This window comes from Neopsephotus bourkii, unplaced genomic scaffold (genome assembly GCF_033783945.1).
Source record: "Neopsephotus bourkii isolate Nb327-2 ecotype Australia unplaced genomic scaffold, CSIRO-AGI_Nbou_v1 NB_1820, whole genome shotgun sequence".
NCBI lineage: Eukaryota > Metazoa > Chordata > Aves > Psittaciformes > Psittacidae > Neopsephotus > Neopsephotus bourkii.
The window spans coordinates 1,578,213-1,604,660 of NW_026902293.1; the positions used below are offsets into that span (position 1 = coordinate 1,578,213).

The window sequence follows — 26,448 nt, forward strand, 5'->3', positions numbered from 1 at the left end:
AATTTGTCAAGCTTTACCTTCTAGGAACTGGATTTTGTCATGCTTTCGACTGTTAGCTTAGATAGCTCTCTCAAACCAAATTTCTGCTGCCTTTGACAGGTACTTATGACAGTAAGCAAATCAGTATGCCTTTGACAAGTTAAATAGATTAGGCTGCTTGATTCACTGGAAGGCGGGTTTTCCAGTGATTTATTAATGCTCACAAATCTCAGAGCACCGTACTTCTTCAACTGTCATAAGTAGCAATTGTTTTTGCATTATCTCTATTCTTGCAGTTAACTCGTGAAAATATTAAAGACCATAAGCTTATTGACTGGCTTCACTACAATGAAAAGTGATTGGAAATATTCTCCACTTACAATTGTACTTGGAGACTTACCAGTTAGACATTTTATTATCCCATTATCAGCCAGGTTGAGTTTACCTGAGAATAATTTAAATATTGGATTATGGTGTCTTAATCAAAACATTACACAACCATACGCATTACTAAATGTGAACAAAAATTACATCCATCCTGTTTTCTTTGCCAGTTAAACCAGATCTCAAACTTATTAAATCAGTCCAATAATCAGGCTGCATTATACGGGTTTGAATTTGTGGAAAGTGATGTCTGTATTCAGAGCTTTTTGTTTGGTTTGGTTTCATTTTTATGCTCCATTGTGTAATGTGTGTGTTTACATATTTGGCTGTGGCTCAGTGTTGGGGGGCAGGGGGAGGGAGAAAACCGGTGAGCGAGAAGCTATGTGGTTGAATTACCAGCTGGGCTTAAACCACGACACTGATGATATTGGTCTCTGTAGCAGTCCTTCGGCATTTTATTAAATGCATTTTACTTGAGGTCTAATGGAAACGTCTTTTTACAAATTAGCTGAATGGTCATAGATGCTGATTACTACAGTGTACCACTATTCTTCCTTACTCGTGTTCCTGTTCTATCCATACAAATCCTATTTCAAAAAGATTCCGTTCCAGTTATACTAACCAAATTAACATATAGTCTGTTCACAGCAAATATTGTTTGTTCTTTTTCAGTGCCCCATCTATCATTTATTCTTCAATAATCTTGTTGAAGATGCATGAACCACGGTAATTGCAGGGTATCAGAAACTTCTAATTATGCTTTCACCGTAATTTAAATTAATATTTTTTAAATGTAAAGACAATTTCTTCAATTAATTTCTGGATGAGAATTTAACATAAAACAAAAACCTATTCAAGAAAATATGTAAATTTAGGAGAAATTTGTGTTTGGCTTTTTCAAATGCATTGTAAAACCTGCTTTTAAAGAAACGTTTGGACAGAACACAGACTACATGATGCTGAAGTCACAGTCAGATGCACTGTTCATCCATCCACTGAGCTGGGCTAAGACAGTAGTGTGCTATCAGTGCCTCCCAGCACTGCTGCTTACCACCCAGCGTTTCCATTCCTTCAGTGTGCTGGCACAGTGACATTCATTTACTCTGCACAAATGTTTATTTAGTTTAAGCAATTAATACTGCTAACAATTTAGGCTTTTTCACTTCATCTATCTTGACAAAATTTAGACCTGGAGAGAAGCTGATCATGTGGTTATGCTGGCACAGCAAAAAAGGTGAATATCTCCGTCTAAGAGAAGGGGATGTGACAAGCATTTGGGACAGGGTGGATGAGTTCAGTTCAACACAGCTGAAATAGCCACAATCTGAAGGATGACATCTCAGCAAAAGCTACTTATCTCATTTGCGTGCTTCTACAGGAGTGTTCAGACACTGTTTTTTATTTGGGCTCAGTGTTACTATGGCCTTTATTTTGCCTGCCAGTGCTAAAACTCTTGTTTTCAGTGGAGTTTCTCCAGATTAAGAAGTCAGATCAAAATAATCAGGCAGCAAATCAATAAGTTTGCTAAGTTTAATAGCAAAGGTCCTTTACCTAGACACTCTAACTCCTTTTCCAGTAAAAGCCTATTAAAATGATAGTAACATTAGCAGTGTGGGAAATCACTTGTGCATACACGTTGATGAAACGAAGCATATGGTGTGTCTTGACTTGCCATTTTCTGTTCAGTTGGGAATATCATCATTAACTAATCATCAAGCCTAAATACTAAGCCTATAAAATGATTGGCATTTATAAAGGTAAATATTGCACAATGACTGTTCAAATGCTGCTTTTGTTACAAGAGCTATTACAACTGCTGCAGACAGTGATATGTTGCCAGCACTGACACTGAAGCGTACTAAATATTAAGTCAAACTTTGTCACAGATTTAAAGGAGATGCTCAAAAGATGGGTCCCAGGATAAAAAAAAACAACAACTTTGAAGAGAATATGAAAAGGAGCTATCAAAAATTAAACTTGTAAAAGTCTGGAAGGGTTGCTGGGATGATTGGTTTTAAGGAAGTTTTCTGTGCTTATTCTCTTATCCAAGAAATATGAAAAGTGTCCGTTCTGGTTTTGCTAAGGCAGCTCTTCTGGGTCATAGAGTAAGTATGGCTCTCACATTGTCCATCTCAGCTGCTTAGTCTTGGAAAATATCTTTCTCTCTCCAGACAGTCTTAATTAATTAAATTTAGTGAGCTGAACATACACACAAATTGTTTTAATATTATTCTGAGAAAATTCAATATAAATTATGCTGAATTAAAAATATGTATTCTTATCAATATTTAAGATGACTTTTCTCCATTCAAACCTAATTTGCTAGTAGTAACTAAAAAACAATTAACATTTTTCCCTAAGGGAAAATGAAAAGGTTTTATACTCTGTAGGTTTAACTATCTTCTGTGGGGTTCCTCCCTCTCTAACTCTTCTTGCAGAAGAATTAAGCCTCCCCTAGCTTTAAAGCTCCCTGTTTGTGAATCAAGTGAGAGATGGAGTATCATGTAGCATATAAGACTGTTTAACAACTTCAACATTTCCTATGTTTTATGAGTAATCTGTGGTCTGAAATTAATCTGTGGTCTGAAATTAATCTACAGCAATATTAGCTAAATTATTAATAATAATCCAATTTCTTAAAATTGTAATGACATACATGTCATAATATGTCTGTTTTCAGATAGCTTGTGAGGAGGAAAGCGGATTAATTTTAGCAAATAGATTATATATAGCAAACTGTTCATCTTGCTGTAACAATTATAGTAGCTGTTCTTTTTCTGTTCTTTTTTTGGTTTCTTGACTAGAAATACAGCATGTAGATTTTAAAATGTACACATAAAAAGAAAATGTAATCTTGTCTGTGAAGTGAGTTTATCCCCGTTGTCACCATTCTTACTTTAGCTAATAGTTTTTCAACTTGCGGTTTCTTAGATGGCTGAATCATCTGCAAATTTGACCATGGTTTTCTGAGACGTTACATCTCTAAAATGGGCTCATTAAAACTGCACATCGACAAATGATAGTGTGTCTAATGATAATCCAACATCGAAGTTTTCACAAATGTTTATTCAGCCAAAATATACGTATTTTCAGCGGAAAAAGGATTTGTAAAACCTTTCATACATTACCTATATATATATATATAGGTGTGTGTATATATATATATAGGTGTATATATAGGTGTATATATATACAGGTGTGTGTGTGTGTATATATATATATATATATAAACTTGCTGTTACCTGTGGCTGGATTATCCAGATTCTGAATAACTTATAGTACATGCTGCATTTGAGTTGCTAGGTACTTTCAGAATCACTACCACTAGGGAGAACAGTGAACAAATACTTTTCCTGATGTTGTGTGAAGTTTTTCTGGCTAAATAGATTTTATTAACTGTCAAGCCTAGTGAAAGTCAAACCCAGGTGTCCTTTTTCTGGAGACAGCATGAGCCTAAAAGTCTGAAGAATATTGTCTGTATTTTTCCTTTATTCCTCACCCTCTCCTTTCCAAAAGTGGATTATTGACAACAGATTTTTCAAGCCATCATCTGGAAAACTCTTTTCTCTTAAAAAGAAACCTATTCCAGCAAGTATTCTAATCTGACAAACACTTCCTAATATTATTCCAATAAAATAAATTTTGCATCAACATAAGCATAACCATTTGTAAGGACAAGCAGTAATCTTTTGAGACAAATTTTCACATTTTGGGACTATAAGATATTTATTAACTGACAGAGACTGGAGTCTGTAAGCATCATACTTGAGTTTATCTGTGTTTTTCACCCATCTTCTAGGCCTGTGTATTTTTAATACATTTTATTTAACAAGACTTTTTTTTTTTAGTCAAGCATGTTGTTATAACTACCAATCCAAATAAAAATAGAACAAAGCAGTGATCAAACTTTGACACAGTTAAGGTGAATTAAGAGTTCAGATTAATGGTATTCAATCATCAGATTTGTCCAATAGGCAATAAAATATAAATGTGGTGTTGACACTGAACATTACTGGTTTGAATTAACTTTGGAAAATGTGAAGAGAAGCTTCTTCCCCTTCAGTCCTGCGCTCCATCTGGAATTTCAGCCCACTGTATTTGCCCTGCTGTCACAGGACATTATACTGAGAATCTTCACTTTCATCTTACACTTTTGCCAGTCTAGATTCACAAAGCAGCTGATAAAATCGACTCATTTTAAGGAAGTATAATTATTCCTGTGCCTTTTTAACATTTTTTACTTGAAATCATTGTCAGTTTGCTGTTCTCATTTTCCCATTTCACATGATAACTTAGGGGTGACACTACAGTTGTGATGGTTAGGTAATGCACTGTAGTTTTTGAGTAACACCACCTTTCAGTCTAGAAGAAGCCATGCAGTAATTCAATGACAGGGTGGTGATTACTTTTAGTAAACTGTTAGAAGTGTAGTTCAGAAACACACACATTCACATTAACATGTACATATATTAATGAAAAGTAAGAAAAAAGGTAAAGAAAAAAGTCGGTTTTTTTTTTAATATTTCTGGGGATTCTTTTTTAAATGGGTGGTCAAATATTATCTGCAATTTCAAGCTCAATATTTTAACTTATGGTGGATCTTATTATGTTGCAAACTGGTCAAGCTGGTGACAAAAGTCTTTTATCAATTATTCACCAGGAATAACTGTCCAGGGAAAACACATAACTGTGGCTGGTGGAGCAAGAGAATTGCTTTTCTCTGTTTCATCTCTGCATAATCCTTTGTATAAGGATTACTGCCCTTTTACTCTGGCTGAGCAGCTTCAGTGTGAATTACGTTGGGAGGACTTCTCAGGACTCAAGTGTGTTTGCTTGTTATTGCAATCCAATCCCCTCAAAAATATCTTTGTATCTTTAAATCATGCTAGAAATGCAATCACAAATAACACTAGATTTTACCAGTCATCAACTCTAATAGAAAGGAGATGATAATTCATAAATCTATAAAGCGAAACAGGTGGAAGGTCTCTATGCCAAGAAATTAATCTCTGTTTTCAGCTGAGTAAGTAGGCGTAGGACCCACAAAAAGCCAAAATCACATATTGTGAAAATTTTTCATGTCTGACATCTCACCATTTTCTTTAGGCATTTCAGGTTCTAAATATTTTAAAACTACTGTGGACTTTTTAACTGATATAGTAAAACTTACTTAAACATAACTTTGCAATTTTTCTGTAATTTCAATTACATTTATTAAAATTAATCCTACAAGTTAATTCAAATCTGGGACCAAATTTGTCATTCTTTTCTAAGAGAATAAAATACTGCTCTGTGATGTTCACTTCCGTCCTTATCACTCCCTGCATTTCATCCTTCAAACAGGAGCCTGTGGGGTCTATTTTGTTGAGAGCAAGAGGTGTTTAGAATGGTACCCCTGTAAATCATTCAGTGTGAAATTTGGGAAGGAGAATCCCTCAGGAATTGAGCAGAAGCAACTGATTGATCTTTGTAGGGTAACAGGTGGTTTAGCAGCAAATTGCAGAACTACAAAGGGAATACTGCTTAATGCAGGTGTTTAGCATCTTTAAACTTGTAATCTCTGATTCTGTTGGTATTTATTGAATTAATGAAAAACGTATTTTCCTCCCTCTTTCATATTTTAATATACGCTGTTAATTTCATTTGGTGGTTCTGATTCCATATGTGGTTTTGAATCTTAATTTTTCAGGTGGATGTTTTTCAAATGGAAGCAGTAGATGTTGGAACTCTGAAAGAAGTAGTGGTTGAAAAAGGGAAAGGCACTGACTGGCTTCTGGAGAAGATTATTGTGAAAGAGTCAGCAGCTTCAGGGACAGAAACATTGTTTATTGCTCAAACGTGGCTAAAAGACAGACGTGATGGAAAAAGATTTGCCTCAGTAACTCTGAATGCCACAGGTCGATATTATCTTCAAACTACCATTTGCTAAGAAATTAATTCAAAGCTGCAGAATGCAGTTATGTGATTTGCTTCTATAAACAAGTTATGGTTTAAAATGTTTCGGTAGAACATTGTCAGTTAGTGCATCTGAACATTGTTGGGTTTTAGTACCATTTAATAACTACTATTTGCCAGAAGATAACTTCTGCTTTGTTAATCCAGATTTACAGTGGCATAAATGGAAAATAATGTTGCTTATTCTTTTTACAAACTAATGCCTCTCCGAGTCTTCTACTTTGCCACTTACACAAACAATTTTTTAAGCTTCAAATACCTCTTCTGGCTACTTGCTAGGCATAGTGAAAATAAGGTAAATAGTGGGGGCAAACTGTGTTTACACAGTAGAGAAAATGCCTCCATTGTATTCAGAAGACTGTTTTACATTATTTGTGCCATGCTGTTTGGATAGCTTTTGCCAGAATCTGGACATACTTTTAACGGGCACCATGGGAGTAATCAGTCCAGAGAGGAGCAGTTTTGACCTGACCCCACTGCTTATGACTGACTGCAATCTTTGTCAAGACAAGAAGGGAATGCGTACCCTACTTCACTGTGCTGTGGTTTCAATACAAGCTCAGTTTGGTGTGCACAGCACACCCCAACTGAGACAGTGGGTAACGGAAGCCCAGAATGCACCTTTAAGGCTGATTTCTTATGACCCTGCCCCTGAGAGAAGTAAATAGAGACTGTAGATGAGTCCTTAAATTACAGAAAATATTTTAGCTCTTTTTTCCTCCTAATTATGAGGGCATATCTGCTTGTTGTAGTTTAGTTTGCATGGTGGTGCTTGTCCAGCAAGAGCCTATTGAGAATGAGTAGAACCACAGTGCAATCCATTTCCTCTGCTCTATCATCTCTAACTTTTGATCATTTGAAACCTGGCGAGAAAAAGAGGAAGCTATTATGGTGGAAAAGCAAATAATTTCTGCTTTCTTTTAGATTGTATGTTAGGACTTTTCTGAATAAAATATAGGAATGTTTAGTGTGTTTAAGGCTATATGTATATGTTTCTGTTTCTACTAGAATGCACTGATTTGGTAAAAGAAGAAAGTGAGGTTTATTATACAGTTGACAAATCCAAACTTGGTTGTGCTCTCAAAATAAGGATTTTCGTCTTTAGTTCAGGCATCTATCAAATTATTATAAGTAGTTTTGGTCTATAACAAATCCCACTGAAATCAGTGGGAACTGCTAGCAGTGGGAGGAACATCAGCTGCTAAAACGGGCATTAAATACATCCAATTATGTCTGATATATCCAGAGCGTAAGTTGTATACATGAAACAGAAGTTATTTAAAATGAAAAATACTTGAATCTTCACGTCACAGTGGTTTCATAGTAAAAAGCTAGCTCTAGAGTCAGTTGATTAAATAGGATGATATGTAGAAAATGATGCTTAAGTAGAAAATCACATTGTACATTTCCTAGTTAAATCTTTAATCTAAATGATATAATACTCAGTCAATTGCCTCAGTAGAGATGAATACAGGCATTTATTATCATTTAGACACTGTTCTACAAAAGTATTAATTTGGTCTTCAATCTTTTTTTTTAATTAGAAATTCAGGAGAGAAAAAGCAGTTCTGCCTGGCCTTTAGGAAAAGAGCAAATGAATTCAGGTATCTCTTCTGCCATTACATTGACTGTTTTATTCATTCGTTCTGAAATAATAATGTGAGAATATTTTCACCACAATACATCATTACGCTTACTAGTACGTCCCCCTTTGTAACAGTAAGAAATGGAAATATACACAGGGAGCTGATCAGCACCAGATGAAGTGCTTATAATATTAGCGCTCCTCATGTAGGCTAAGATATGTCTTGGCAATTTTATCTCAGGTACCCTAGCTAAAATGTGAAAACAGAAACATCTTTAATCTATTTTTTTCTTTTTATTTTCCTTATTTTGTTTGTTCAGAAGGCAGATGGAGGATTTATTTCACAAAACATGAAGAAGAAAAATATACAGACTTTGAAAAGTTGTCAGAAATTTTATCCAAGTTGGTTATGGTTTTTTATGGAAGCAACGGCAAGTCGAATCTAGTTTCCATGGAAAAGAAAGTGGAGCATCGGGCTAAGAACCAAATAACATATGATGTAAAATAATCTATACATTTGTCTATATTTAAATTTTGAGTTTATTTTTAGAGAGAAATAATCATGTAGTGCTGTAAATATTGCAGATATTATTGTTAAAATATTCAAGAAAAGCAGAACTGAAATTTTCAGTTTCAAATTAGATTTCATTTTTAATTTTTGGCTTTCTCAAGTTCATGGTGATCAAGGGTAGTCTATCTTTTTTTTTTTTTTGACAACAAATAGTCATAGTTAATAATGCATATCAATTTAAACGGCATTAACAGTAACTGTGCACATTTAGAAATCAGTGCAGTATGTAATTTGAATTTGATAGAATAATTACAATGAATGGCCCTAGAGTACAAAGCTAATAGTTCCATAAGTGCTTACATTCAACCTGGTTCTGCTGCCTTTGAACTCAGCGGGACTTTTAGCACCAAGGCTGATGCAAATAGGGCTAGGTCCATGCTGATCCCTTTAGAGAAAATTTCCCCTCTTCCTAAATTAGCTATGCATATACCTATATATCTCTGTTGAGATGCTAAGTCCTTGTTTCGTTGCTTCCTAGATACACTTACCATCTGATTTGGGAATGCTTTATAAAGTGAGATTTGGTCTCCAGAGTTTGGAAAACAGCATATCCCAGATGTATCCTTGTTACTTAAAAATGCAGAACACGTCAACCCTTGATACCTTTCGTCTCACCATAAATAAAACACTTCCTCTTTCTTTTAATGGAGACAGATGGATTGAATTCCCTGTAGAGTGGCCATTAAAAGAAGCACTTTCTGGTAGGTACAAATCTACTTTAAAGTGGTAGAGTGATCCAGGAGGTTAACATGTCCTAATATGACAATTGAAACCTTTATCAAAACAAAAAATTTTATTGTCTTTTTTTAATGATTCATAAAGTCTGGATAAGAATTTAAAATGTATGAAGGAAAATACTACCCACTCAGCTTAATTTTTGTACCATAAAGTGGGAAATGAAATATTCATTTGATTACACATAACTATTATTATATGCTCCAAAGAACAGTTTGTAAGAAACATACCTTTCTTGCAATATTGTAATATTTCTAGTCTCCTTTGTTTCGTTCTCAGCTGCTTATCTTACTCACATTGACAATATGATTTTTTATAGCTCATTCGCTATTAAACAACTTTTTTTTGTTTGCACATTCCAAAGATTTTCAGTAAATAACAGTTCAAAGCTACATATAAGCATCAGCTTTACTACCTTTATCCACTACAAATATTTATGCCTGTTAAAATTAGCTCAATTTCCTTATGAATGTCACCTTTGTTAAGCAAAATAAAAGAAAGGTTTTCATCTGAAATCCACTATATCTTCCATATTCTTCTAATGCTTACTGAATGCCACCATATGAGAGAACAGTCCTCAAGTCAATTAAACAGACTAAATAATGTTATTTAATGTTCAAATTATTTGTGCCTGAGTTTTAGGCAGAAAACAAATGAGTTTCCTCGGTAAAGAATAAGTCAGTTCATCCAAAGAGTGATGAAAAAGGTGTTAAATCAACAACCTCAACATGCTTTTGGACTGGAATTCATGGCTATGTTTCAGTGAGGTGTTTGCATGTGTCTAAATGTAAGCATGAAAATAATTTCAGTAGGATTAAGAGGGCTTTGGGGTTGTTGTTTTTTTGGTTTGGTTTTTTTCATGATTTGTCTGCAACTGAAAACTTAAATTTTGTATTTAGGCTTTAGATTTTATATAGCTTAGAGCTGTTATTTTCACTTGAAGACTTGTACAGTACAGGTACAGAACAGGGCTTAATGGCTTCAATCATACAGAAGATTGAAACAAAGAAGACCGTCAGATTAACATAAAGCACATAAATATGCCCTTTGCAAAAGCCTGATTGCTGTCACATGCAGAAATATTGATGATACATTACTAGCACACTGAAATGGTGAGAGAGAGATGCAGTGTGGTTGATAAATGGTTAGTGAGACTGGAACCCTCATGATCTTGCCTCAGACTCTGGCTCTATCACCGATAAATGGTTAGTGAGACTGGAACCCTCATGATCTTGGCTCGGACTCTGGCTCTATCACCGACCTCTAGGTTAAAAAAATAATTCTCTTTTTTTTATTTTGTAATATTTTCTTCTTTGTAAAACGTTTGAGATCAAGAGATTAAAAAAAAATCTCAAAAAAATAAAAGGAATAGATATTATATTACCTATGTGTTTAGGTAAAAGAGCCAACCAAACAAAACAGCTTATCTGTTGCACTTATTTCTTCCCACACATGCTTTAGAAGTCTTCAAGGAGGGATTTGTAACGACAATGGGGGAAAAAAAAAAAAAGGACAGTGAAAAAACATATTCCCCCAAATCTTTGCCATTTTATGTCCAAGAAAGCAGCTCCACAGCAGGTGGCATACATGGAGTTCAAAAGGATCCTTTACACACAAACTGACTTGAAATTTATGGTGCAAAACAGATCTGCTTTTCTGTCAGCTCTCTAAATCTAATATATGTTTTCTTGGTTTTCTTTTTCTCAGCTAAAATCAAACCCAATGTTGTGTTAATTTGAATGAAAAGCAGCTGATTGTAATCACCTTAACCAGAAGCCATATGCTGTTCAATTTCAGATACAGCTCTGTCACTCATAGATTGCCTTAGTATTTCATTTCTTAGTTATCTTTTCCTTATTTTGTATTTGGGATTGTGACGAAGCATATACTAATGGCTAACTGAAACCATCAAAACAGTTGGTAAAGTACTGTGCAGACCCTCGAGATCTGGCTGTGCACTCATGTGCCTTTGGGTATATTAATGGAGAGAGGCCTCCAGCTGACTACATAAATAAACAGTTCCTCTTCACTATACCTTCCTTTGAGATGCTTACACCTCAAGAATCCCCCAGGAGGAAACAGCGTTCTCTTTCCCTCTCATACAGGGCTATACAGAAGCTGAATTTTTCAGTACTATAGCTTTTAAGGCAAAACAAATAATGAAAAGGTGAAATAAAGATGTATTATGCTACTTTCAAATAGCTATTTCCACAAAGTTAACACAAAGCCATAATTCACACTAAGATTATGAAAGCATTAGAATTTTATATAATTAATGGAGTTGCAACATTCATATATGTTATCATTATATGTAAACTTCTGTTCAGAGATTTATTTCATCTTTTATCTTTCCAATCTATTCAATACACTACAGAGATAAAAGGTTACTTGCCCACATTTGCCCTATTATGGTGTGATCCCGCTACCTGAAAAAGACTATCATTTGAGCATTTTAGCCTCTATTCTCCTCCAATTGCCCTTCTGCGTAGAAGGTACTCTGCCTGTTCTATCCACTGTATAATCTGATCCAAAGTTCATTTAATTCAGCATGTTAAGGCCACAATAAGACAATAGATCTTACTTGCCTTGGCCAGACTCACCTGGAACCTCCAGCTGTATTGGGCACAGGGTGTCCTTTTCAGATCATGCCTGAGCTACACCAGATGTGCGTTTGTCCTTAGCCCTGCCTCTGATGCTGTCTTCTGGATAAACCTTGGAACTATGTTGTAGCCTTACTTTCAGTCTTGTCTCTGGTCCTTTCTTCTGCTGCTCCCATCTTGACCACCAGGATGGTTCCCAGATCTTTTTCACTGTTTGCTGCATATGGGACTGTTAACAGCTCAGCCTGACACACACAGATACCACAGGATTGCTGCTCGGTCAGTGAAAGAACTGCTTGCACTGGGGTCCTGCTCAGCTCCTGTCCTATCCACGTTCATGGGACAGGCCCACTCTTGCTGCTCCCTGACACATGGATCCAGCAAACAAGACTTCCAAATGCAATCCATTCACTCTTGTTTTAGGTTGGTCCAGCTTAACTTCTCAAGTTTCAGATCTGGAAGACTGTCAAAACAGAGGTCAAGTAAAAGAAAATGTTTAGAAAATCAGAATTATAGCAAAAAATAACACTGCACAGGTTTCTTTGTTCTGTGTAGTGACCCACTCGCTGCATAGAACCCCTTACCAAATACACAGTTTCCCGATTCTTCATCTTCATTATAACACCACCCACCATATTCCATACAGTCCTTGTATTTAATCTTTTATATCTTACAAAGCCATGATTTGCTGTTCTTTACACAGCATCAGTTTTTTTACTTCCTTTTTAACCTTAGCTGTATCCCGTACTAGTTCCGCTTTTACTAAGTTTAACTTTTATAGGTAAAACTAAATACCTTTTTTTGCACTATGGATTTCTTTCCATGCACCTGCTCAACTGCAGCAGGCAAAGACCATAGAACAGAGGTGGTTCTTTTACTGAACTCAGTATTTTAGATGGTCATTAGATTTGAAAGCTGATAATAGCTTGTTAGCTGCTTTACCTGGACTTTGTCTTTTTGACTTCCAAAGGATGCAAGTAATCAGCTTATGCACACAGACTTATACGGGATAGCTGTCTCACTGATCTAAGCTCTGAGAAGAGCTTCATTCTATAGAAGCCTTTTGCAAGGTCAGGATTCATGCCCTTCCACCACAGCATCTCTAGGAATAAAAAGGAGATGATTAGGTGATTAAAAGAGGCAAATATTCAGGACTGTCACATCATTTGTTTCTATGAGTAAAATGCAAATGAATATAAACAGCTGCCCTGTGCATGCATTTACTTTCAAAGGTGTTCAGATGTTGTCATCTTGTATTCAATTAAATAGCTATAAGCACTAGTTAAATCACAACACATTTACGGGTGACTTCAGCTGAGGCAGACCTTTCTTCCCGAGCAACCTCTAATAGTCAGCAGTTGTGCTCCATCATGTTGAAGTTCAAAGTGGTAGCTTAGATGCTCCAAATTGCATGCTAGGAGCTTCTCTCTCCATCTCTTAGATGATGAAGTCTGAAGGACTTGTCTTCCCAGCCAAAGTTACTCTTCGTAAAGATCTGAAAAGTAATTGATTGTCTGAGACCTATTAGGATTTTATCTATTAGGCATTCACAATAAAAAGTAAAAAGCAACAGACTGATATTTTTTCCATAATGTGCTATTATGAACAACTTAAAGCACAGGCATTCTTTTCTCTAGCTTAATGTAAAGTTTTCAGCATCACCAATGTTTATAGGTACAAGACAAAGTTATGGAGAGAATAGGAAAAAAATGTTACTATCATTTTGAGTGTTTGAATTTTTAATTACATGTGACTGCATGTTGCTATGTTGTCAAATAGCTGTGCAAGGTTGTGGCACAGTCTTGATAAGATCTCTTTCTGCTTGGTATTTCAGTGGTTACATATCATCTCACAGTATTTTCTAGAAATATTTTGAGTGAGAGAAATTTGTTACGTATGACTGCATGTATATATGGTACTCATGGAGACACTGGGGACAGGTCCCTTCTCTGGTCGTTGCAGAATGTCCAGCAGGGAGAGGACAAAGAGGTACTCTGTCTTAAAGTACTTTAAAATTTATTCTTTAATCTATTCTTGTAATTCCTATATATTGTTTTCAAATCTTGCTATACACTTCAGTAATATAGGTTAAGATTGTAATACTAAACAATTTTATTTTAGTCTTTCCTAGTTGCCGTGGATGCTGTGGAGCTAGGAGAACTGGATAAAGTTGTTCTTTTGTTCAGCAGTAAAACAGGTAAAGTACTTTTGCTGCTCTCTAAAGTCAGTGATGTGAATCACACAGCTAGCCTCCTATTAAAAGCAATGAAATTATTGCCAGAGTTAAACCCTGATTAATTTCCTTTGACTCTTTTTGCTAAAACTTAATAGTTTGTAAAGCAAAATTCTATAATTTGACATGTTAAAATCCTTGGATCGAAAGGCTGTATCATTATTTCATCAAGAAAGTAAACTATTCCTTTCCATAGAAGAAAGAAAAACAGACAGTTAAGATGAATAATTATATTCTGCAATTAATATCTGACTTATAAAATAAGTGATCCAGGAGAATAATTAAAACTCACATAAGAAAATGATATTGTTTAATTTTCCTTCTGTCATTCATTTATTTTCATTGTTTTCCTTGCCTGTTCTGTTTCCTCCCTGTGACATTCAGAGGGGGATTTTAACTTTGTTACACAATCAGCAGTTTTGTCACTGAATTTCATTAAAATTCTATGATTCTATGATCTCTTTGCCTCACCTGTAGGATGGCTACTAAGGAATATTCAAATAATGAACTGTAAATTAACACATGGTGCCATTAGAGAACAAGGCATATAGCTCACTACTTTTATTTCTCACAGTTTCAGTTGTGAAAGTTAACTATGGCCATGTGTCTGACACAGTCGCTGAACATGGCCATTGCTAAAGGGCACCACAGACAGCGTGACAGGCAAGGGTTTTCCAGTCAGGTTTGAAAGTAAGATTGACAAAGGAGGGACTTTGGGGCTCACTGGCTCTGAAGAAAGTATTGGGCAGAAGGAAGAACTCCTTCTTCCAAAGGAGTTAAATGAGAAAACACTTTAGATCAGTAAGGGTGTCCATATCGTGTCTAGACTTATTTGGACTAAGACTAGCTTGGAGCAAGATTTTGAACCAAAAAACTCCAAACACAAAAGCTGTTTAGCATATAAGGTGATGTACACCCTGCAGGACTGGTCACATAGGGTAGAGTGTTGCTCTAATGCATTTATGGTTCTTCCAGTATCTGAGCAGGTTTTAAAGATGGCGTGATTCAAGATCCCTTTCTGAAGCTTCTGTCTTTCTCCGTGCACTGTCCAGGCAGGTCTTGAGTGCAACACAATGTTCTTGGATTTCTCCTGAGGAGCCTGAGCCAATTAACTTAGACTCCTATTGGTAGAATTAAAGGAACTTGGACGGTAGTAAAAGATATTAGAATGTAGTTTGTTGAGAAGGACTGAAGGGAAAAATAATAGAAGATAATGGAAAATTAATAGTCTTCATGACTAACTAGTGGTAAGAGATTGAGGCTAGTATTATTGACAGCATGTCTATATAGACCACATACCTATAAGCCCCTGTCAGGGTCCAACTGGGGAAAACCCCAGTTCCAGACCCTGTTTCATTTTGTGATCCCAGGAATGAAATTAAGATGCAAACAAGGTCAAGTACTGTAATCAGTTAGTAAGTTTGTTACAAAAAGACAGTCATTATAAAAAAAGAAAATTATTGTAACAAATGGGATAGCAATAGGACAGATTGGAAAAAAGGTAGGAAATGAAGCAAGGATTAGGGGTGCAGATTGAGAGAGAGTCACCACCGTGGATCCGGAGGTGTCCCAGGGATCCGTTGTCATTGTTGTTGGTGGTGGGAGTCCTTCAGGGTTTGTAGTTGGTATCAGAACAGAGTGTCCCACAGAAGTCCATAATAGTCATTGGAGGTGGGTGTCCTCATGGAGGTGGTCCTTCTGGAGTCGTCCCCTTGAAGGTACCCCTTGGAGGTGTCCTGATGGAGTTGCCCTCATGGTGATCTCTCAAGGAGGGTGTCCCTCAGGGTCTGTAGTAGTCATTGGTGGAGAGTGTCCTCACGGAGGTGTCCTCCTGGAGTCATCCTCATGGCTACCTGGCGATATGCCTCTTGGTGATTACCTTCTCCCCCTTTTATAATTACTTGGGGGGAGTACTTCTGTTCTTCATGTAACATTTTACACGTTCCTGGTGGACCAGTTTCCCTGGTCTTGCAGCCAGCTCTTCAACTGCATGTGTCTGCACACACACACACACTTTTCCCCTCTCTCTGTCTTTCTCTCTCTCTTTCTCTCTCTCTCAGTTCTGCAGCAATTCTTGGGGTAACGGGTAGCAATCCCTCACACCAGTCCTCAAGGTAATGGGCAGAAGAGTCTTAGCTCTTTCCCACTCATCCCTCGGAGTCCTAGTTCACACCCTTCTCCCAGGCAATGGCCACAGGAATCTTATCTCAACTCCTGCCACCCATCTCTGAGACAAAAGATAGGTGGAATCCCATCTCCGCTTCTCAGACCAATCTTTGAAACAATGGACAGTGGAGTCTGATTTCAGATCAGTTTCTCACAGCCCCCAGCAGAAAATTCAAAAGGAAGTGTAAGTCAGAGAGCAATCTTTTTCAAACAGCAGAGGTATACAGCAAGTTACCAAACTTCATTCATATCTGCCACCTAAGGAGATCCTCTTTGTGCTGCATGTGGAATGGAACTCTAGCCCTTTTATCAACCCCTCACGGAGGAGGAAGCATCACAGATGCACCTCTGCTTTTCCTCCTTGATTGTGCCTGCCTGAGTGGCGCTGAATCTTGTCTGCATGCCTGTCCAAGGACAGTGAGGATAATATTCCTCTGCTTCACTAGACAAAGAACTCCTAAATTTCTAAGTTGAGGTTTCAAATAGGAAAAAGAATTAGGGATGTTATGATGGTTCCAGGATTTTTAATTTAATTCTTGGTATTCATAAATGAATTAATAAATTCTGCTTTCATACAGTAGGAATGACACAGGTATATCAACAACAGACTTTACCTGATTCCTTGACATGCAGTACAACATTTTCACTATATTTCATTTCCTCCTTTGTAGACTGCAAACTGGACATTAAAAAATTGCATTTGAAAGAAGCTACAAAGGAGCATCCTATCTATGTATTTGAAGTGAATGAGTAAGTATATTGTGTAGTCATTTTTTAGTCATGTTATAGTACAATAGTTGAAAACACTAAGCAAGCATTGAATTAAAATAACTGTCACAGAGTGGTTCAGTCAATGGATATTTTTAAAATCAGTCTATCTTTAAATGTCCCACATAAATTCACAGGATTTTTTTTTTTATTTTATTTAACATATGATTTCCTTACCACAAAAACATGGTTTTGTTTTTCAGAGTTCTTTTTGTGGATAAAAATAAGGCAGAAATACAGAGAGAAATCCCAGTAACTTTTATTATTGGAGAAGACAAAAAAAAGAATGACAGAGATAACTTACATAAAGGCAGAAGTCAAGCAAGAAATCTGACAGAGTATACTATTAAAGTATACACAGGTGACAAAAGGGGAGCAGGGACTGACGCCAACGTGCACATTATTTTGTTTGGGAATGAGGACAAATCTGAGGTATTTCAACTGTCTCAGTCACTGGAGCATAAAGACCCCTTTGAAAGAGGAAAGGTGAGTCAATACATTTTATAGGATGTGTCCATATCTAGCTAACTCTGTTGCTTTTCTGTCTCTGTTCTAAATGCACCTTCATATTACACCTGCCCATCTGCCAAGCTGTGCATTTTCTTGATCTGAAATGCACAACATGCATTGCTTGTGCACGTGCACATATGTGCGATATCCATCACTGTTGCACAAACTTTGAATATTGTGCTTGAGAGTACATCAGTCTCTTACACCCCATCATGTTATTTTGCCATGGAAGCTGGTGTTGTGAGCCTCACTGAATGTGTAAGCCTATAAGCAGATAAAGTGGAACCATGCACATCAACCTGATTCTGATATCCATCATACTTTAGGCTACTATTCAGAGACCCCTAGTTCAGGTACAGATATTTCCATGAGAATGACAATTTTCCAGAGACCCCTAGTTCAGGTACAGATATTTCCATGAGAATGATGATTTTCTGCATGATGTCCTAGTACCTTAGCAGATTGTTCTATTTTAACAAATGTATTAATCTAGTAAAAGAATTCCTCCATTTTCCATGGAGTATAATGATGATTACCCTTATGTAGCAAGAAATAAACATATTTTCCATATCTTTCTGCCGTGGACTTCTTGAAAGAGAATGACTGAATAATTAAAACTCCAGCTAAAATATCTTCCTTATGCGATCTCCCTCATTATCTCCAGCAGTACTAGACATTTTTTTACTCGCAGTTGGCCTGACATTTTTCATCCAGGATGTCTGTGAATATTTTTTTAAAGCTCTTTGCCCATCTATTGTCTTCCATACTGAGGTTAATAGACCCAGTTACCTATAGGCAAGTAAGAAAGTGTCTTGAGTAGTGTTTTCCTCTGCCTAGTACTACACAGGAGGTGTCATTACTCTTTGAAAAAGAAAAGTAGGTGCATAGAAATCTTGTTAGCAATCCAGCTAAGTCAATAGGTAGCCAGTGATGTCAAATGTCTTATAAGTCTATATGTCAAATATCTTCTATGTCTAATGTCTAATATAAAAAATCCTGCATTATGAAACAAGGTAATATTTTAAATTATAATGGTACATGTAGTAAAAGCCTTTATCTTTTATATTCTTGAATGTATAATTATGTATCGTGTAGTGAAAACATTTTAGAAGTCTGTATCAGTTGAGAATTCATAAGAGAGCAAAAATATTTGTCTGGTAGATGAAAGTCGGGCAAGAGGTAGTGAGTGTCCTACTATAGGTTGAAAAGTTAATCTTTCATGTTTAAACTAAGACCTAATAGGAGAGGATTACCACAGGTTGTCAGTAAGGAAAATAAACTACATCAGGTGTCAGCCACCTATTTTGAATCAGTATTATTACATTTGAATTACTCTCAGAAATGACTTAAACAAATGTGTAAGTTTCCAGACATCAGTATATATTTTTTTTAATAATCGTGTTTTCATACTAAAGGTTGATACATTCAAGATTAAGACAAAACACTTGGGCAACCTACATTCGATTGAAATTGGTCACGATGGAAAAGGATTTGGTGAGTATACTGCATGCACTCAATAGCCTTGTAAAAACTTTCTGCTTAAAGATCTGCCTGACATTTGGAAAGGTTTTTGAAGTCATGCTACAGCTAGAGCTAGCTAATACAAATCTGTTTACAAATGAGGTCAGTTTGATTCCTCTTGCTTACATCCCCTCTGTCTCTATCACTTTTCCCTTGACTTTACCTTGATTATTTTTTTTCCTAACAGAGATCTCATTAGCATAAACCCCAGAAGGCTTTATCCTTCTAACATTGCTCAGCCTCTTAAGACCTCTTATTAAAGGTCCTAAGTAACAAAGGATTGAAATTTCAAACTGCAGGTTAAAATTTCCATGCATTCAATATTATCTAAGAAATGTTTGGGCAAGGCTATGATTCTATGATTCTATAAGGCTGAGACCCTTGTCATAGCATACTGTAGCTCCCTCTGATAGACATACAGCTTTTCTTCTTGGGAAGTCAAACTACGAGAAGAAAACTACTGTGCACCAGATCTTGCCCTGATGTTAGGCTTTGGCTGCAGTACATACCCACACATGATGATGGAAGCAGCTTCTATGTTATAGTGTATTACACGTAACCTCTTAAAAACCTGAATTTTACAAAAAACATAAGACAGGAGACTAGGGCATGTAAGATTCTGAGCTTACATTAGTGGGTCTAAAACCCCCTAAAGATATATAAATATATAAACAGAATTTGCAGGCAATGTACAACTTGATTCAAAAAGATCCAGTTGGATTGAGATACTATAGTGAGGTGAATTTTGCTTAACCTGCCTGAAAGAAATAGGTTTATGTTTAATAAAACCTGATTTATCTAAGTACATGTGCCACTATAAGGTGGCAAGGGCTTATCATATCTTGGATGAACCAAGCAAAATCCTCCAATAGCAGTTCTTATTTAGGCAAAAGTTGAAACAGGTTTTTTTTGCAACTACCCAGTCAGTTGTACATGTTATGGTGTTAAAAACTCAAAAAGAAAACCCAGCAAACCTGTTGAATACCTATAATAAATAAAATCCTCCTGCTGACTTTCATCTTAGTGTTAGCTGCTGTACGTGCACTCAGGTAATTTGGAACTGATCTGGGAAAGAAACTCCGCACTGGCAGACTTCTGTGATTGTGAGAGTTGCACAGAAATCTGCAGAGGAAATATAGGTTGGATTTTTATTTCCTGGGTTTTGAACTTTCAACAAGTATCTGCTTTCTGTGTCCTGATAAATGTCGCATAGCTACTAATGCTGCCTTCTGAGCACAGCTGGTGTAGGTTGATTCATCTTACATCCATGACTACCTTCCTCTGAATTTTTCTCTGAAATTATCTCCAAGTGTCTTTTGTCACATCAGCTATTATTCTTATAAGCATCCTCAAACATAACACCTCTTTGAAATATTTCATCTGTTTGCTAATCTTTCCTAGCTGCCTCTAGCTTTTTCCATACCTGGAGATTTCAGTAAGGTCTGTTGGAGTTTTGTCAATAAAGGATAAAACATTAGCTTTTAAACTTTTCAAGAGAGCAAACATGCATTTATATTCGTTTGTAAAGTGCCGTGTAAATTTGAGAGACTAAATTTTTATTGCTGATAATATTGACTCCAAATTACAGAGATTTCATGAAAGGTCATATATTCCAAGTAGAGTCTATGATATATTAAACCATTCGCAAGATTTCATCAAAGAAGTTCCAAAAGTATTTCACAATACCAACAAATTACTCTCCCGAACTGAAGATGAAAATGGAGACACCTTTATGGCATAGTTACACTAGCTAATTGTTTGAAAATGTCCATGAAAAGTTAGCAACATCACTATGCCTTAAGATTTTATCTAAATGGATATAATTTGCAAATATTTTTATACTACACTTTCAGGCTACTTACAAATAAAAATATTTGTATTGGTCTTAACCTACTTAGTACTTTTTCCAAGTATTTGAAAACCAAATTAATTTGCTAAAAAATAGTATTTTATCTTTAGGACTTACAAAGAATACCAAAAGGTTTCCAGGTACTAGCAATACAAACATAATTAGCTTTTAAATGTTGTCATAAAGTATTCACATCGGCAAACACAACTAAAGATGTCAGCACAAACATTGCATATCTGCAATAATAAACATAATAAAGTTTTATTTTAAAATTCTTCATATTTTAATATTCCATGAAATAAAATTCTATAGCATAAGAATGGAGGTATATTTCACACAGCCAAATAGGAATTATAGCAGAATAGTAAATACATTCTTAATGTTGCAACAGACGATTGCAGGCCTACATGGAGATGCTACTCTGAATCATGACTGTTGGAGAAATATGAATATGAGAAGCATTCAGATTCATCACTTGGTTTATAGAAGTGTAAATATATTTATTAGAAAGGAGTAGTAGAATTTCTACTTTCCTATTATTTACGGGCTTGGGTTATCAATAAAGAAATTACATCTACTGATAAAGTCTATCTATTTTTATTGTTTTGATGGACATTAAAGATCAAAGTCCACCAGGGGTATACTTTGAGTGCATTTCAGAGCACCTAAAAGAGCAAAATGGTATTTCAAGAATGCATTCAATATTACCATGCACTCTGTTTCATTTGTCTTGCTGCCTGTTCTGTTCAATATGAAAAAATGAGTTAAGTTGTAATAAAAATATTCCTTTATATTTTCTGTCAAAAAAATCAAAGACCTTCTCTGTAAAACTGAGACAAGTTGGTAGTAATTTGAATCATCTACTTTTCAGCTTTATTATTCATATTGAATACATTTGGAAGTATTGAACCACACAGGATTTGGAAATGAAATCAGAAATCTTATACTTTATTTGTGTTTTGGTTATATTCAATTTGCTCTTTTATTCCCTTCTACAGCAAGTGGATGGTTTCTGGAAAAAGTAGAAATAACAGATGCATCTAGGAATTCAGTGTACTGCTTCAGCTGTAACAGGTCAGTAGATCAGTTCTTCAGCACTCTGTAGAATTAGTAGTAGTCTTTTTAGTTTCTCAGTTGTTTCTCTTCTGGTTTCCTAAAACAGTAAGAATTTTTTAACCACGCTGTGTTCATATCAGTCCATCCCCAGTGACTTTTGAACCGTTTGGCCAACTTCAAACTAATTTGTCACAAGAACAGAGGAAGACACTATATTTTCCCAAGTTATTAAAACTGGAGGACTGTAGGAGGGAGAGACACAATTTAGTACCTGTGCCAAGAGAAGATATTAGCATTCTGTTTCCAAGAGGTAGAAGCTGTCCGGTGAACTATTACACAAGTAGTAGTGTGTATATAGCTCTGACAAGCATATCATGCGTATGCAAACAAGCATGGGAAGGAATCACAGTATGTGGTAGTGGAAGGATGGTAGGGTATGGCAGTATAGATATAAAACTGGAGGAAAAGTATATTTTATTGAGCAAAAGCAATATTAAAATACTTTTGTTTCAGTGTCTGCTTAGTATGGATCTAAGATATATTCAGCAAATAAGGTAAAGAAGAAAGAAATATTTTTATAATGTAATGTAAGAGGATAATGATCTAAATTTAGACATTTATTGGATAAAGGAGTGCTGGGGTAAAAGGCTTCTAATATAGAAAAACAAGACCCACTTCACTCTCCATCAAACTGAAACAAAACATTTTCAGAAGTTGGTCTGAAAGCAGAAGTTGGTAGCCAAGAATATTTAGTTTTATCCTTCCCCAAAATGTTCCTGTAAACTTGACAATTCATAGAAGCCAAATCCCAACCCTGCACCCAAAAAGGACCATTTTTTTTTTTTTCAGTTCTTGGATAGTCAATTGCACTCTACAGTCTAAGTCATGAGAATATGAGGCCATTACCAACCTCAGCAACATTAAACTTCTTCCAACATCATTAAACTTCCCTTCATTAACCTTCTTCCAAACACATGCTCGGGTACTATCTAATCTTCCAGATAGATGTGAATTTCAGTTGATGTCACTCCACTCCACTTCTTTTGCTTATAAGGGTTATAAGACCACACCAGGCAGAGGAAAATTCTTAAAAAAGATAGCTTGCAACATTTTTTCTGTTTTTTTTTTTAATCTATTTTTTATTTAAAATCTTACGGTAAAAACAGAAAGGCATTTAAGAGACCCATTTGGAGCAAGAACTTGAATCACATCATTGATGTGGGGACTGACTGGCACAGATTGATTCTACAGACTGCTGACTAGGACTTTTAACTGAGTCCTTGGTGGGTTAGAGTCATATCCTTACTTTAATGCATATCTACTTGCTCAAAATGGAAGAGTTTTAGTAGAAGGGATTAGGAGATCCACCCCAGGGACCTCAGTGACCCACAGTCTATAGGGCATTCCTTGGATACAGAAAACTGTGTTTCACATCTCTGTTCCAGCTCAGACATGGAGCTTCTTATAGAATCATAGAATAGTTTGGGTTGGAAGGGACCTTCAAAGGCCATCTAGTCCAATCCCCCTGCAATGAACAGGGATATCTTCAATCATGTTCTCAGAACCACATCCAGCCTGGCTTTAAATGTCTCCAGGGATGGCACATCTATCACCTCTATGAGCAATGTGTTCAAGTGTCATCTCATAGCCTACTGTGTAAGTGTGGAATAGGTTCATTCTCTCACAAAGACACAAAATAAAAACTCTTCTGGTACAAATGGTATCTTTAAAAGGCATTCATTTTTATCTGCCCAGATTAGTTGTGTTTCATCCTGGAACTGTTTAGCTTCAGCCATATATCTTCCAGTTATTCAGTGGTGCAGCTTCAGATGTGAGCTACATTAACACTATATTGGCTGTCCCCCACACACTAACTCCTCAGTAGACATCACATCCAGTAGTCAGTCATAATACTTGTAAAAGTATTAGAAGCTTTTTAACTCTCTTTGGAAATTAGGTTCCAGTTTTGGAAATTAGGTCCCAGTTTTGGAAAATAGGTTCCAGTTAACATTGATCTACCTGAGCTTTGAACTGGGACTATTCTCCATATAATCAACAGTAAAACTTCCATAGGTTCTTAGAGAGCAGGGTTTAGGCCCAGCATGCAACTCAGTATTTTGGGAACCCACAAGTCAATATGAGAAATAAACAGTCCCTGGAATGGAATACATTGACAATAACCTGCTATAAAAGATGTCCTTACTCTAAATTATCCTGATTTTATGCTGCTCAATGAAAAAAGCTACTTGTCACCTATATGACCAAAAAATAAAATTAATATTTCATAAATATATTTATAAAGTTAATTTCATTTTAAAATTATGCATATATAGATACTAAAAAAAACCCAAAGCAACAAAACCCCACCATTTTCTTCAGGTTGGTTACTGCTTCTCTATAAACCAATGTAAAAAGTGTCCTAGAAATCCAAAGGTGCAGAAGCAGGCTCTTATGATTTGTCTGTTTGTTAAGTTTTATATGTTCCCTGTCTGTGTCAGCTTTTTATGTTTTTCCCTTAAGGTGGCTTGCTGAGGATGAAAGTGACGGCCACACCACAGTGCAACTTTATCCACAGCTCCTTGATTTCTGATTCTTCCTGAGTGTGTTGCTTCTCCAAATTCATGCTGATCTGATTTACTTGTATTTTATAATTCTGAAGGTATTATAATTGCTGTGAAGGAATGTCAAAACAATGTATTAAAAACATCACAGTAAATTAAACATGTCTAATGTGAGCACTGCATTCCAATCCTATTAGAGATGCTCAAAAACTTTGCATGACTGAAATTTAGAAAACAGAAATTTAAATCTGCACATGGCTCTGTGAACTTGATCGGAGCATTCATAAGGGTAGGCAAGTGTAGTAGCATACTCAAACATTTTTGCTTCAGTAGCAATTTGTGGGTAAGTTAAATTTAGCTTATGGGTCAAATATGTCAATATTTATTAATTTAATAAATCTGTTTCAATTTCAACATTTATTAAACTTCAGATTTTCTCAAAATCCTTTTCCAAACTTCACAACTCTTCATCCTTCCCATATATCGCTTCCTTTTTTTTAGAAGACCATAACAGAAAGTAATAAAGGATTTGTTATTCAGGCATTCACTCTGTGTCAGTAAGCCTCTCACTGACATTTGATTGTAAAATCTTGTAGCTGAGCCAGAACCTCAGCTGAGACCCTTTAGATCCAAAAGGTCTCTTAAGAGAAGCTGTTACCAGTAACACTGCAATAATTTACTAGCATGCTTAGGCAGCACCCTGCTCAGCTTGATGGTTTTTGCCGTGCCCATTCTTAGCCATCTAACTGTCTTTCCAGTGCTATATCTGTGAATGTCTTTACTTAAAAAAAAAAAAAAAAAGGAAAAAAGAAAATCAAAATTATTTTTGGAAATTCAGAATATATAGAAACATACTTAGTCACAAACGCACAAAGTAATGCTTGATTTGATAGGCTTTGACAATTGCCAGAATTGACTCAGGAAGGGTTTAGGATACAGATGAGTCTGAAATCAAATCACGACTTGCACACCACCTGAAGTTTCGTGTGTGTGACCGGAATACAAATATTGTGTATAAGCTACATAGGGCATCTCTCTGTTTAATCAAAGGCTCCATCTTTAGTACCTCCAAGATATAAAAATCTGTGTGATGATCTGAATTTTAGACCCATTTCACTCTCAAGACACTACCATGTTCTGTAACAGCAATGTCCTTTCTACAATTATAGGAATTAAATGAGTTTCTAATCTGTGCTGGTGAAACATTGCCTGGCTGTCTTTTTCATATGCTTAATGTTTATGTACTCACACTATTCTGTGAAATGAGGAATGTTTGCCGATATCTTCACAGATGATGATATTTCAGTTGCTACTTTGACACACACAAAAATAAACACATATATAATGGGTCTTGGCAGGTAATTTCATTTTTATTTACCTGATACGTCATCAGAGGGAGAGCTAATACAAGGTGCAGATGTGATCAGGGTGAGCAATGGAACAGTGAGTTTCTCCTAAAAGTGCTCTTTCTGCTCACACATCTTCCACACACACTGGAATGGATTTGAAATTGTATCCCCAGAGCGTACAGTTCACTTACTTAGCATCAGTGTTCATTACACTGAATCACTTTGTTGTGATCTATTATGTGATTTGTTTCATTATTATGTCTTTCATTAATAGTTTGTAATACTAGCTCTCTTTGATGCCATTTCTGATTTATCAAGTGTAAATAATGCCTTCCTAATCTGTTTTTCATTATTATCAGTGAATACCTTCCTTCTGCAGTTCCCTTCCATATTTGAAAATTATTTTCTGTACCTATATGGTGTACAAATCAGGTTTTCAGTTCACTTCTCTGGATCCAGAGCCATGAAAATACCTTGACTGTTTCACTAAAGAACCACCACAGCAGAGGGCTTAATTTCAAGAGCACCATAGAATCATACAATCATAGAATGGTTTGAGTTGGAAAGGACCTTAAGATCATCTAGTTTCAACCCCCCTGCCATGTGCAGGGACACCTCACACTAAA

At 36.0% G+C, this 26,448-nt stretch overlaps 1 protein-coding gene across 1 annotated transcript in view; it reads left to right on the top strand.

Moving 5' to 3' along the window:
- Positions 1–25,276, top strand: part of LOC133206644 (lipoxygenase homology domain-containing protein 1-like) — a 141,024-nt gene extending 115,748 nt beyond the window's left edge. The window contains exons 35-45 of the mRNA XM_061342777.1: positions 6,053–6,260; positions 7,863–7,922; positions 8,224–8,402; positions 8,953–9,175; positions 13,644–13,798; positions 13,931–14,006; positions 16,880–16,958; positions 17,180–17,462; positions 18,902–18,980; positions 21,855–21,930; positions 24,433–25,276. Coding sequence (XP_061198761.1) covers positions 6,053–6,260; positions 7,863–7,922; positions 8,224–8,402; positions 8,953–9,175; positions 13,644–13,798; positions 13,931–14,006; positions 16,880–16,958; positions 17,180–17,462; positions 18,902–18,980; positions 21,855–21,930; positions 24,433–24,502 — 1,488 coding nt within the window. The 3' untranslated portion in view covers positions 24,503–25,276. The remainder of the gene's footprint in view (positions 1–6,052; positions 6,261–7,862; positions 7,923–8,223; positions 8,403–8,952; positions 9,176–13,643; positions 13,799–13,930; positions 14,007–16,879; positions 16,959–17,179; positions 17,463–18,901; positions 18,981–21,854; positions 21,931–24,432) is intronic.
- The last annotated feature ends 1,172 nt before the right edge of the window (positions 25,277–26,448 follow it).